Consider the following 12,282-nt stretch of genomic DNA (forward strand, 5'->3'; position numbering starts at 1 on the left):
TGTGTCCTTATCTGATTATGTGGGTTTTAGCCTGGGATAAATCTCAGGCAGGATTTGAGAATTCTCAAGCTCCTGCTTCCAGAGCTCCTCAGGGGAGATGGAGTGTTGCCCATGGAGAGTTAGCCATGGTTTAATTCTTGGATTCTCCCAAGTCTTGCCTGCTTTTCTACTACCAAGCATTATCTGGTTAGGTGTAGCCTGTGACTTTCCTATTTCTTTGTTTCTGTAACTATGCTAATCTGCCCTTCTTATCCTTTATGATTACTCATTTACACCTGAAAACCACGTTTCCTTGGCATCACAAAGTCTGTTGTACTTTGCTATAGTTTTTCATTCAGAATTTTCTGTAGGGTCATGTCTGCAAGTCTGTCTGGTGTTTCACCATGTAGGCCCATTAGCTTTTGTGACTGTTTTATCAGCATTGTGGTGTTTTGCAGATGATGTCAGAAATGTCACTTGCCTTGTCCACAGTACTTCAAAAGAAATCATGCGCGTGGTTATTTTCATCTGAGTAATTTCTAGGGAGACCAAAGGATTGTGCTAGCTAGCAGGATTAACAAAATAAAGACCTCCAGAATATGTTTGTTTGCTCTATGCAAAATATGGATGAATGGAGTTAAGAGGAGGATGTGACAAAGATCCAGTTGCAGGCTAGACATTTCCATGTTTCTCCAGAGGAACTGCTGATATCAAGCAAACTGTAGAGGAGTCGAGCTGAAATGCAAATCTCTATTTCTCTCTAAAGTCTTTAAAGAAGCTCTGCCACTGTAGGAGTATACGTGTGTTCAAATCAATCTGTAGCTTTCAAGGCTAGCACAGAGGGAGTCGCTGACTGTATAAATTAACTGGTTTGGGGAGGGGAGCAGCAGGATGAAGCTGGCAGCAGTCATCCATTCTATGCCATGTGGGCAATGCAGTGCGCAGCTGTAAGCATCAGAAGCGCAGCACAGAAATGAAGATGGTTGCAGTCTCAATCATGTAACTTTAGTAATGCCTAAACCTGTTTCTAAAAATGGGCTGTGCCCTTGAGCTCTACTCCAGTGATTTATTTTTCTCTCTTCCTTTGCTTTTTCAGATGGGTATGCATTTTCTCAAGAAGAACACGGTGTTGTTTCCCAGTCGCAAGTTGTTCGATCCTACGATACAACCAAAAGGAGAACAGAAATAGAATAAATGGTTTTTACTTGATGGGTGGTGGGAATAATGGGATTTGGATCAATGCATCCACTGTTAACACATTCTTGACTAGAATTGGTGGCAGCAGCCAGAACACCAGAGAACTCATTTCTGTGGCCTTAGCCAACAAGTTTCTGTATTCTCCCTGCAAACCTTGAGTACATAATGTGGGGGGAAATCGTTGTTTGACTTCAGTTGCAAAGCTCTGCCTAAAGTTTTGTTTATGTTGTTACGAAGCATTTGACTGTGCTATGTGAGGTGTGAAATTAAAAACAATGTTTTACCACTATTTAAAACATCAGCATAAGGTTGTTCTGGGAGAAAAGCAAAAAATTTATGTTCCATGAGAAACAAGCCTTTGCTTAATTGGAACGGGGTGCTGAGATTTCCTGTTTTGTTACACACAGACCAAGTGCACACAACTGCATGCAGACTTTACTCCTTCTAGTATTCACTGTTTACTAATTTGGCTGAAATTTTTAACAGACCATTTGGTGTAAAATTTTTGATTGCAACACAGTTTGTAGCTAAAAATGCTTATTTGCCTTCTTATGACAGAATAACACAAGATAGCAAACAATTACTTAGAATATTTCATGCCCTCTTACAGGATTTATTAGGGATCTGTCTCAGCTTTCTGAAACCCAATTAGTAGCTTACTTACAAAACCAAGATGTGGAAGTCAGAGAGCTTGGCAGGGCAGCTGTCTTGAGTGCATGGCATTGTACACAAAGATTAACTCAAATAGGTGCCTCTTCCTAACGCTTCATGATGTATTTGGATGTGCACTTCCAATGTAGCTAGGGATTTCCCTCCATAATCCCATTCCCACTTTAATAGTAGAAGAAAACAGCGAGAACTTTAAAGGTACAATCTTGTCAGATATGAAGATATGCATCCACACAGGAGGCTGATGCTGTAACCCTAAAGAAGTATTTCCCTGGCCAGGTAGGATAGGTTTGCGAAGAAAAGTTAGGAGGGGTTTACACACATGTGTGCACACACATGTACACAAACAGAGCTGGTCATTGTGAAGAGAAGACCTGCTGTTTGTTTGTTCAGCCAAACCTGTCCCTCTTCTAGATCTAATCCATCAACAGGCTTCCCAGGCTTCAGACCTGTGAGCCCTGGAAGAAATGCTGGCTCCACGGCCTTGCTGTGCCAGTGGGACAGGCGTGCTGCTGCATAGATTGGAATTTGGGGGGGAAAAAAAAGGCAAAAACTGGCGCATAAGTTAAAGCTGAAAGAGCTCTTAGAAAGCTTATGCTGTCCTCCAGACGAGTTCTATTAATTTTAGTCGCCAAGCCATGTTTCTGAATAGTATAAAGTAAATACTGCTGTGTTTAAGCCAGGTTTTGTGGTTAATGTATATACTACATCTGTGTATTTAGAAAGTTGGCGTTGTTTTTTGCCCTATTGACCATCATCCAGATTTTTTTATTGATTTAAATATATCCGAAAGCAATTTGAATATGAATATTTATGTTAAGGAAAGGAAAGCACCAGACTGGCCAACTGGCTTAATTTTCCTTAAGGATTGTGAGTAAATGCCAGTGCTCAAGTGTCATAATTCAATTCCCAGTGCCACCTCAAAGGCTCAGAGTCCTCTTCCGTGTTAAAAAAGGCAAATTTTGCTCCTGCAGCACCAGTCAGGATTGGTCTTGGATTAAGTTGATGGCACAGAGGAAAAAGTCATCACCTTCTTTCTGCAGTGCTAATGAGACAATTATGCAGTAGGGGAAACATGCAAATAATTTTGCCATAGGCATGAATGTCAAGGGGCCAAGTGTGGATGTGTGTATTTTCTGGGAGATAAATTTTGTTTAAAGCCACGAATACTAGTGCAGAGAATAAATAAGGGGAGAGTAAACCTGATCCCAGGAGCTTCTAAATCTTAATGCTGATATAACCTGTTAAACACTTCCTTTTATTTAGAACCCAGATTTATTTAGGAAATGTGTGGTGTAAGCCATTCCTCAGAACTGCTAATTGTTTCTTCCTTTTGTAAAAACACAAGGAAAATTAACTTCCCACCAAGACAAAATAAGATCAGCTTAGTCTTTGTACTCTAAGCCACACACCAAACATTGGTATGTAAACAATTTGGAGGCTTTTCATGAGGCTGCAGAAAGAAACTTTTAAAAACCTCTGGATAATGAAGAAGGGCAAGTAAACGTGTTAAGCAGAGAATAGAAAGGATCCTGAAGTCTTTTCTGTTCTTAACTTACTGCAATAAAATTTACAGAACATAATGGGAAATGCTGGGGAGGAGAAGCTGTCATCTGATGTGATTTATTTTATTAGTGTAGACTATGGGCTGTATCATTTTGACCTCCCGGTAAATTGAGGTCAGTGTGTGTCACAAACACAGACCCTCCCCAGAGTGAATGGTGGCTTAGACTGAGGTACGTGTGTTGGTTGTCAGCTCAATGGGAATTGCACATGGGATTTGTCGCAGGGCTATACAGTATGTGACACTGGGGCTAGTGGGTCAGACTTTATCATCACTGTAAGGCCTTAATCTCTAGCTGAGTTAATTCTGTAGAACCCACCCGGGTCAAGACCTGGCATTCTTCTTGTTCTTTGGAGTCATTATGGGAATTAATGTATTGTAATACGCTGTAGACTGGCTGTTGGAGTTGCTCGTCTTCATGAACAATGATGAGGTGTATTCCAGCAAAAGGATGGCAGCTGCTCTGCATCAACAGAATTCCTTGTTCATTAAGGCAAATGCATGTAGCAGTAACAGCAGCCTTTGAAAGCGCTGTGTGAAACTGTTATCAACTAGACAGGGTATCGGAGCAGAAGGAATGGGAGATTTCTGCATTACTGTCCAGGCTTAACTACCTAGGATTGATCAGAAAAGGATTTCCTGGGCAGCTCTCTGCACTGACCAAAAGGAGGTGGGTTTGAATATTCAGAAGGGAGTGATGATTTACCTAAATTAAACGTGGATCTAGTTGCTGCTTTTTGTAACAGTGGAATCTGCTTGCATAGAAACTGCTTGCATAGAAACTGCTGTTCCTTTAATGATTGCCTAGTAGCAGATTGAAGCCAGCGAGTGGGAGCCTGAGCTAAGCACTGCTGAGAAGTCTGTTGACATTTTTTTTTCCTTGACAGGGCTTCAGGTCTTGCTGTAGGGAGCTAGCATGGGAAGTCAGTAATAACTTCTCAAGGAGAAATGGCGAATCACCAATAAAAGTATCTAGGTCAAACTAAGCTGCTAATGTATCTAAAAATGTGTGTAGAGTTAACATGAACTATATGGGCTGTAAATTAAGATAACAGTCAAGCCTCGCTAATCTGTGTTTCACTAGACCACAAGCCTCTCAGTGCATGCCAAAACTGTGCAGTCCCCTGCCTCAGCCAGCAGCTAATAGCAGATGCTGCAGGGAAGTCTCCTCTTACCAAGATTACATTATTTTTACAGCATGTAATGGAGCGTGTTTGCTGGGACACAGTCATAATAATAAAGTCACAAATAAGAAAGCTCAGGTGGACCAGAATATGTGAAATGTAGGGAATGTGACGTAGTCACTGTCCACAGTGGGTGCAACTTGGCCCTGTATGGAGAACCCAAGAGCTTGAGGGGTGCATGGACCTTACACTGTCCCTGTCCTGCAAGCTTATTTTGTCCTTTTGGGCTAACTCACTAAATCTGCTGTTTCGCATTGCCTCTAGTCATCAGTGAAAACTAGTGATGTCCTATTTACATTGTCCCTTGGTTTTGTAAAAAATTACTTAATTTCATCTTTAAATGCTCTGACTGTACTTCTGCTATTATACCTCACAGCTCAAGTTTGAAGCAGAGCAGCCCTTCAGTGGCTGTTTGCCCCCAAGAAGCACTTCAGATTTGTCAGATTTCTCATAGTGTTAAGCACTGAGGATAATTTTACCTTAGTTTTGGATCCACCCAGTATCAATGCATTAAACTTCAATCAGTTTGCGGGAAAGCTCTTTGTGTCTTGTTGAGTCTAATAAGAAACAGTGACGGTATGAAATACCTGAGGGGTCAGAGAGGAGAATCTGTGCTATACCTGTGCTATATAACTGCTATATCTGGGTAGCAGTTTGCTTCTGCTTCTGAAACACAGCATTGACCCTTCATGTTACTCAGTGTCTAGATAGTTGGACTCCTTCTGTCCTGTCAGGAAGGACCCTTTTACTCATTTCTTCCAGAATCTGTCTATGCTGCAGCTCTGTGCCTCCTTGAGAATGCTGAGCACCAAGTAGATCCAGACCCTGAGGCTGTCCAGCAGGCAGCTCTTAGAGGCACAGCTAAAGTGCCTATCAAATGAGGTTTGAATTTAAATCCAAGTGTTGTTCCTAAGCATAACTCATAACTGTCCCTCCACGCTGCTCAGGAGGTCATGAATCTGATGGCTGGACTTGTACACAGCGCACTCTCATCGCATCGGTCAGGCCCTGTGTGAGCCATCGTGTCACTGGGCAAGTGAGTTGACAGACAGTGATTCTTCTCTTTGGCGTGTTGCTTATCTGCAGACGTGTCACTGTTCCTCAGAAGCTCTCTGTGCAGGAGATCCCATTTTGAAGTGTGGGTCTCCAGCCAGGCTGAGAAGGGCAGCCACAGGGAGCTTACTGTTCCACAGCATGGTAGCATAGTTGTTTTTGTATCATAGACAGTGGCCAGTGGGACTCTGCCAGCAGCAGCAGGGGTAAAATGAGCTGTTCCAGGAGCATGGCCCCTGCTTCCTTGGAAGTTACCTGTTAGTGATGGTGAGGTGAGACCTTTGACATGACCTGAGCTTTCAGAGAGGCAGTTTCTTTCTGGAGCTTATTCTTCCTGGTGCTGAGCTTTCTGGGTTGGTGAAACCATACACACTGATTTTTTTCTTAAAAGCTTTTTTGTCCTCCGTGGGGTTGGGGCAAATCTTTTAGGCTTGATAACATAGTTAATACAACTCTATTCCCATTTTATTTTTCCTACTCTTAGAATATTGCTTATACTGACTTCTCAAAACTGAATAACTCCAGGAAGGAAAGAGCTCAGATCTCTCATCTTCAGTATCCTATAGATACCCAAGAGAGGCTTCACCACCTTTCAGCATCTGTGACCAGAGCTGTGTGTCTGGAGAAAGCCACAGGACAGGTCAGTACAATAGGAGACATCAAAATAAGTCTATATGGGTACAGAAAATAACTCTTTCTGTACCTTTTCCATATGTAGCAGTAAGATTAATGGAGGCTTTGAGCTTTGTTGGCAAATGAAAACCAGAAAATGCCCTGTTCTGCTTGGCCCCACAAGTGAATCCCAAAGGTGATTACTTCTCAGTGACCTGCAGAAAGCCCTGACAGCCTGACTGAGTTTATCTGGCCAGGAATGTGCTCTCGGATTGGCTGGCTGGAGAGGTGAAGGTACTGGGAAACAGAATAGTTTGGCCAAGACCACTGCTGCTGTTAGAGGTTAGAGAAGGGAGGAATTCCTCAGGCTTCCCTGAAGAGCTGTGATAAAGCTTTTTTCTTTGGTTCCTTCCCGAAGCTGAGTTTCTCTGGTACCAAGCTGAGTCCTGGGCTTGGAAAAAGGAAAGGTGTCCCTGCCAGAAGTGCCCCCTGCTTAGCATACTTTGGCTCTAGTGGGTTGTTTCATGGGTTATGACAGATTGCTAAATTGTTTCCCAGCTACTGTTTTCCTCATGGACCCACCAGAACTGAGCACTGAAATTATTTCAGTCCTGACTGAGAATCCTTCATGAAGAGTTAATGGGAGTTCTTAGGTGTTGCTCCTGGGCAGGTTCCTGTCCCTCAGGCCAGTGCAAGGGACTTGTTAATCTGGGGACCTGGATCTTTTTGTGATAGAGTGTGAAGTCTAGAAGTTGTTTCATTTGGATTCATGGCCTGCTCATTTGTGGTGTGGACAGAAGGTAAAGCATCTGAGTACTGGTGTTTATTCAAAGGCTACCTTTATATATGAACAAAGTGAGACAAGTTCTGAAGTCTGCCACAAGGGGTTTGTTCTCCTTCAGCATCTCTGTAGCTACTAAAGAGAAACAGAAGTGGGTAAATGACAAACTCTGTGTGGTCAAGCCCAGCTCTGGGCAGTCAAACAGAGGTCTAATGATGGAGAAAAGTCTAATACATTGCCAAATTGTCCCTATGCATAGCTGGAAGGTCAGCACCCTGTAATTATGGAGTGATGAAGCCAAGGGAAAAAGCCAACATTAACAGAAAGACATGATTATTTTAAATTCTAACTACCTTACTGGGTGGCTTCCCTGCGAAGATGTTCCAGATGTCATCTTGGCATAAATTAATCAATTTCAAAACATCTGCAGGGTTTCTTAGAAAACATGGAGTTTACCAGACTGTGCATATGCTCTCCTTTGCTCTTCTGGTTGATATTTTGATTCAGGAAGGGAATGAGGGTACTTGCTTTTCTTACGGTCAAGACCTCATAGATTGGAAAGTTGCTCAAAGTTGTTTCTAAACTCTTTAAAAAAAAAAAAAAAAGAAAGGACTCCAGATATACAGCAATGAGGCAGCCAAGCCCTCTGGGACTGTGTGCATGTGTGTGTTGGAAGAACTGTCTGATTTGAAAACCTCCCCTTGTCCCTTCTCCTGCCCCCAAAGTGCAGCCTATTGCACTGGGAGGTCAAATATTCAGCGTCTTGAGTGACAGGATCTTAACAGCATCTTTTTCATCAGCGAGCCAAGTCATGTGCCCACTTGTCTGTCATATCTGTACTCGAATTGCTTAAATATTGTTTCAGATGGGGACGTTTTAATCTGGATATGCAGAGAGGAGTGATGCTGTGGGGGGATGTTTAATTGGCTCCCAGCAGAGCAGCAGTGGTGTGTGGGTTTTTTCCCCTAGAAGTGTTACCATTTTCAGGTCCTATTAATGTCCTTTGGTAGTTTAAATACAGCATCGCATTACAGTGGAGTTTGTTTCCCTTCCAGACTGAATACAAATGAAGGTCATTTACTTGTATTTTTAGAAGGGTCAAGAAACTTAGACAATTTGTAGCTTTGAACAGCATTGTTGACTGTTGTATGTCTGCACAAAAATATTTCCAATAAACCTTTTATTAAAGCAATCCAGTGGACCAAAGCTTGTTTGTTTTATCCCCCCACAAGATTTGCAGCAAGAGTTCAATGCTAAATGTATTCGAGATTTAGTCTGAAAAGCTGGTGAATGGATTATTTTTATTTTTTCATGGCCTTTTGGGTGTGTTTTAAGGGCCTGCTTGTTAGTGCCTAGGACAAGGCTTGAGTTCCTTTAATGAGTCTCAAATCAGGCCCCAAAGCAAGACTAATATGGCAAAATAAGAATGGTTCTGCTGAGCTTACAGCAGGTGCATGGTATTTGAATACTATCTCCAGGGTGAAAACCATCTTCTTATATAAGCTAGATGGAGAGAGATTCTCCTACAAATGATACACTCAATCTCACCAAGGCTTCACCAAAATAAACCTTGGAAGTCTTTTGTCCCAACTAAGTCATATAGACACAGCAGAGGAAAATTAAGCCCTGAAACCTCCTTTACCTCCTTACTTGCAGCTAAATTTGCAAGAGGCTTTTTTAATGCTGGGCTTGCATGCTCTTGTGTTGGAGGGGGGAGCATGGTCTGATGATGCAGAGAGATGTGAGGTGAGGCAAGACTGTGGCAGACTGGTTTCCTCCAAACTATCCTGAGCACAGGGACAGGATCTCTCCTGCTTCTGCCTGCTCAGGAATATCACACCTACTCTCTGTTGATGGTGCTCAGCTGATGCTGCTGAACTCGCTCACGTTACCATACCTGGAGAAGTAACTCTCAAGCTCACTTGCCTCAAGCAAGACTGACAGCATGAAGCACCACACAAAGGCTCTCGTTTCCCCAACAGCACTGCATCCATACGCTCTGGGGGACACAAGCTGTGATCCTCTCTACTACAATATATTCTTTCCATTTAACAAATATTTTTTCATAGTGAGCTGTGAATCACATTGTCTCTTGTGCTGGACCTGCTGCAAAGTGAGGGGGCTGGAACACCAGAGGGGTAATGCAAGTAACGGCTGAAGATAAATTTGCAGAAAATGCTAGCCTTACCTGATTTTTGGTGACCACAGGGAACATGCATTGTAAGATCCCTATAGAAAGTAAAAGTGTATGAGCTTTAACAAAGAGATCTTTTTGTCCAAATATTATTAGATGCTGGAGTTAAACAGATTTTATCAGGAGCAAAATGCATATTTATGTATAGTCTGGCTAAAACTTTCTCTCCTTAGGGTGCTATAACTTGGTGAATAGGTTGTTTCCTTATAGATTGCTGACAACCACTTTTAAGAGCATAGAGAGACTTTTTTAAAACAAGTTTCTGGTGTTTTTTTACATTAGGAAACAAAAAGATGTAAGCCAAATTTCCCCTCTTCCCTTTACAAGTCATTGCTTGAGCACATTTCAAAACACTTTTATCCCAAAAGCCAGAACTAGTGTATGCTTTTCCTTTGCAAAGAAATAGAGAGTGATGAACTCCTTGCGTTGTGCTGCACTAAATGCTTGCTCCTTCTCTGGGCCTCCGCAGCAGCAGTCCAGCCTGCAAGCATGTAGCAGCAGGAAGTGCACTGTATGTAAAAGCTTCTCACACATCTGGGCAATCAATTACACCAAAGTAAAATTGATGATAAACTTACATAAGCTTTGTTCAGTTGGTGGTGGGAGAATTCAATGCTTGGCCAACTGCTCCCTGCACTGTCGTCTCTTGTACAGCACACAAAAAGGGAAATGATTCTCAGAATTGTTAAATGTAATGGATTGCTCCTTAAAACCCTTATTAGATATATTAGTTGACTAATCACCTCAGAGACTTTCCCTCTTAACAGTTTGACAGGCAAGATTGTGAGAGAGTCTAGTGCTCATGTCCCAGAGCCAAATATTTGTTGGAGCAGCTGCTAAGTGTTGATGGCACTCTTGGGTGCCTCATAACAGACCAAAGGAGAATCAAAGTCCCCTAAACCTGTAGATTAATGCTCAAGTCTGAAATGGGAACATTAAAAAATAAAAGTGTAACTGAGAAAGGTCCAGTTGAGGAATGTTAAGGAAGAAGATTTAAGAAACATAATCCCTTTTTGTGAGCACTGCTGCAGCAGTACCCAGTCACCTAGAACCAGCCTTCCCTCCAGCACAGCCCTGTGCCTCTTTGAGTTACCCCAGCGTTTGGGGTGCAGCAGGTCCTCGGAAACCTGCAAGGAGCAATGAGTTTGTCCTGCTCCCTCCTCAGCAGAAGTACACAGCTGTGGAGAATTAAGGCTTGAAACATCACTGAAAGCCACTGCTGGTTCTTGGCTGTCCATACTGAGGAAGGAGCTCCAGGGCAAATGGGGAGTGGGCTATGTCCCAGGTGAGGGAATGGTGAACAGTGCTGGTGAGACCCTGCTGCAGTGGTCATAGTCAGCCAGGACACTCACCATGAGGAAGTTTGATAGGAGAGAGCTCATTTTGCATTTTTCATACCATGACTGATCTGATGGGACAGTGGGGTGATGGCCAAAGAGGTGGTCCTGGTTTCCCTCTGCATTCTCCTTGATATTAGGTGCTGCCTCTGTGAGGGTGCCATGTCAGAGTGGTGGGGACACTGAGCTTCGTGGGTCACAGAAAGCAGGCCTTCGAGTGACAAAGCTGCAAGTTTTCAGGGCAGTTTGGCACTTAAATCCTGCAGTGAAGAATCTGGGAGCCTCAGCTCTCACACCCATCTTGTCTGATGGCTTAGCTGGCACTAGCCTAGTCTGATAACAAACATTCAGCAGAGTTGTCACAATAAACCAAGACAGTTTGTTGTCCTGTGGTACTGCTGGTACTTGCTGGTAATCAGTACAGACAGCAGGAGCACACCCCACTCCCTCAGGAGAAAAAGACTGGAAGGAAGGGACTGTGGTTTGGGTTTGTATAATGCACTGGTTTTGTAACTGTGCTGGTCCCTCTCACTCTTTACTTTCTCCACACTGGAACTGCCTGCAGGCACACTAATACAGGCCTTTTTTTAAAAAAAAAAAGTAGTGTGATCTTGGTGTCAGCTCATTTGAATGTGCCTGGTATCAGAGCTTGAGCTGCATACCATTATCACACATGTTAATTAAATCCTGTATAATGACTGCATGTATTTATCCCTACATAGTGAAGCCAGCACTTCAACTTTTAAACTGAGAGCTTGATTCTGACTGCACAGTAGGTCAACAGCACTTGCTTTTGGTTTGCACTGATGTAAACTGAGAATCATTTTTTCCTGCATAACGAGACATTTACGGTCACGCGTACACTGACTGATGTGTGAAGTCAGTGGGATTGATTGTGTCTCTCAAAAGCAAATATTGAGGGAATTAGCAGCTGCATAAGCCAGTATTTACCATTTGGGTAATAAATCATAGCAGAGACTGCACAACACACCAGCATCCTCATCTTGTCCTGTAACTGGTGCGAGTGAACGTAGCACCATCGAGCTGCGGGAAGCTCGTGGCCTAGCTAAGCTCAGCTCTGCACCCAGCAGCATCAAATAGTCTGCCAGCTTGTCCCTGTCAGATTTCAAAGCTCTTTCTAAACCTGATTGAAGGAAGCCTGTTTGCCCCATCCCTGCATCCCTGGAAGTGTTCAAGGCAAGGCTGGGTGGGCTTCTGAGCAACATCTAGTGAGGTCTAGTGAAAAATGTCCCTGCCCATGGCAGGGGGTTGGAACTAGAGGATCTTTCCTTCCAACCCAACCCAACCCATTTTTTTATGATTCTGTGAAGCTGCTCAGTATTTCAGAAGGGAGACAGATAAGTAACTTTATTGCTGTCTTATTACTGCTATCTGACATAATGTTCACTTGCCCTTGCTAAATAGCATTGGTAGGCTCTGAAGGAGTGCATTTTACTTTTTTGTTTTCAAGTTAACCGACAAAGACAAACCATGGTGGGCTGTTCCCTGAGCTGGCTCGGCATTAAACATGAGGAAGGCCTGATGGAAAACAACTCATCTTTTGAATTAAACAACATTTTTCAACTTGATGTATCACTGTTTGCCTTGATTTTGCTGGAGGTTTTCTGAAGGACTGATAACAGCCAATAAAGGACTGCTTACCTGAACATGAAGGATTATCATGTTTAGGAGAAAGGATATTATTGCTATTT

General features: G+C 42.9%; 1 protein-coding gene across 5 annotated transcripts in view; it reads left to right on the plus strand.

Annotated features, from left to right (window-relative positions):
• ATP8A2 (ATPase phospholipid transporting 8A2) overlaps nucleotides 1–8,231 on the plus strand; it is a 318,786-nt gene extending 310,555 nt beyond the window's left edge. For all 5 annotated transcript variants that reach the window (XM_032678118.1, XM_032678117.1, XM_032678121.1 and 2 more), the window contains one exon: nucleotides 1,076–8,231. In XM_032678118.1, the coding sequence (XP_032534009.1) occupies nucleotides 1,076–1,173 (98 nt within the window). In that variant the 3' untranslated portion in view covers nucleotides 1,174–8,231. The remainder of the gene's footprint in view (nucleotides 1–1,075) is intronic.
• Nucleotides 8,232–12,282: the final 4,051 nt, after the last annotated feature.

The sequence above is a fragment of the Chiroxiphia lanceolata genome, chromosome 2, assembly GCF_009829145.1.
Source record: "Chiroxiphia lanceolata isolate bChiLan1 chromosome 2, bChiLan1.pri, whole genome shotgun sequence".
Taxonomy (NCBI): Eukaryota; Metazoa; Chordata; class Aves; order Passeriformes; family Pipridae; genus Chiroxiphia; species Chiroxiphia lanceolata.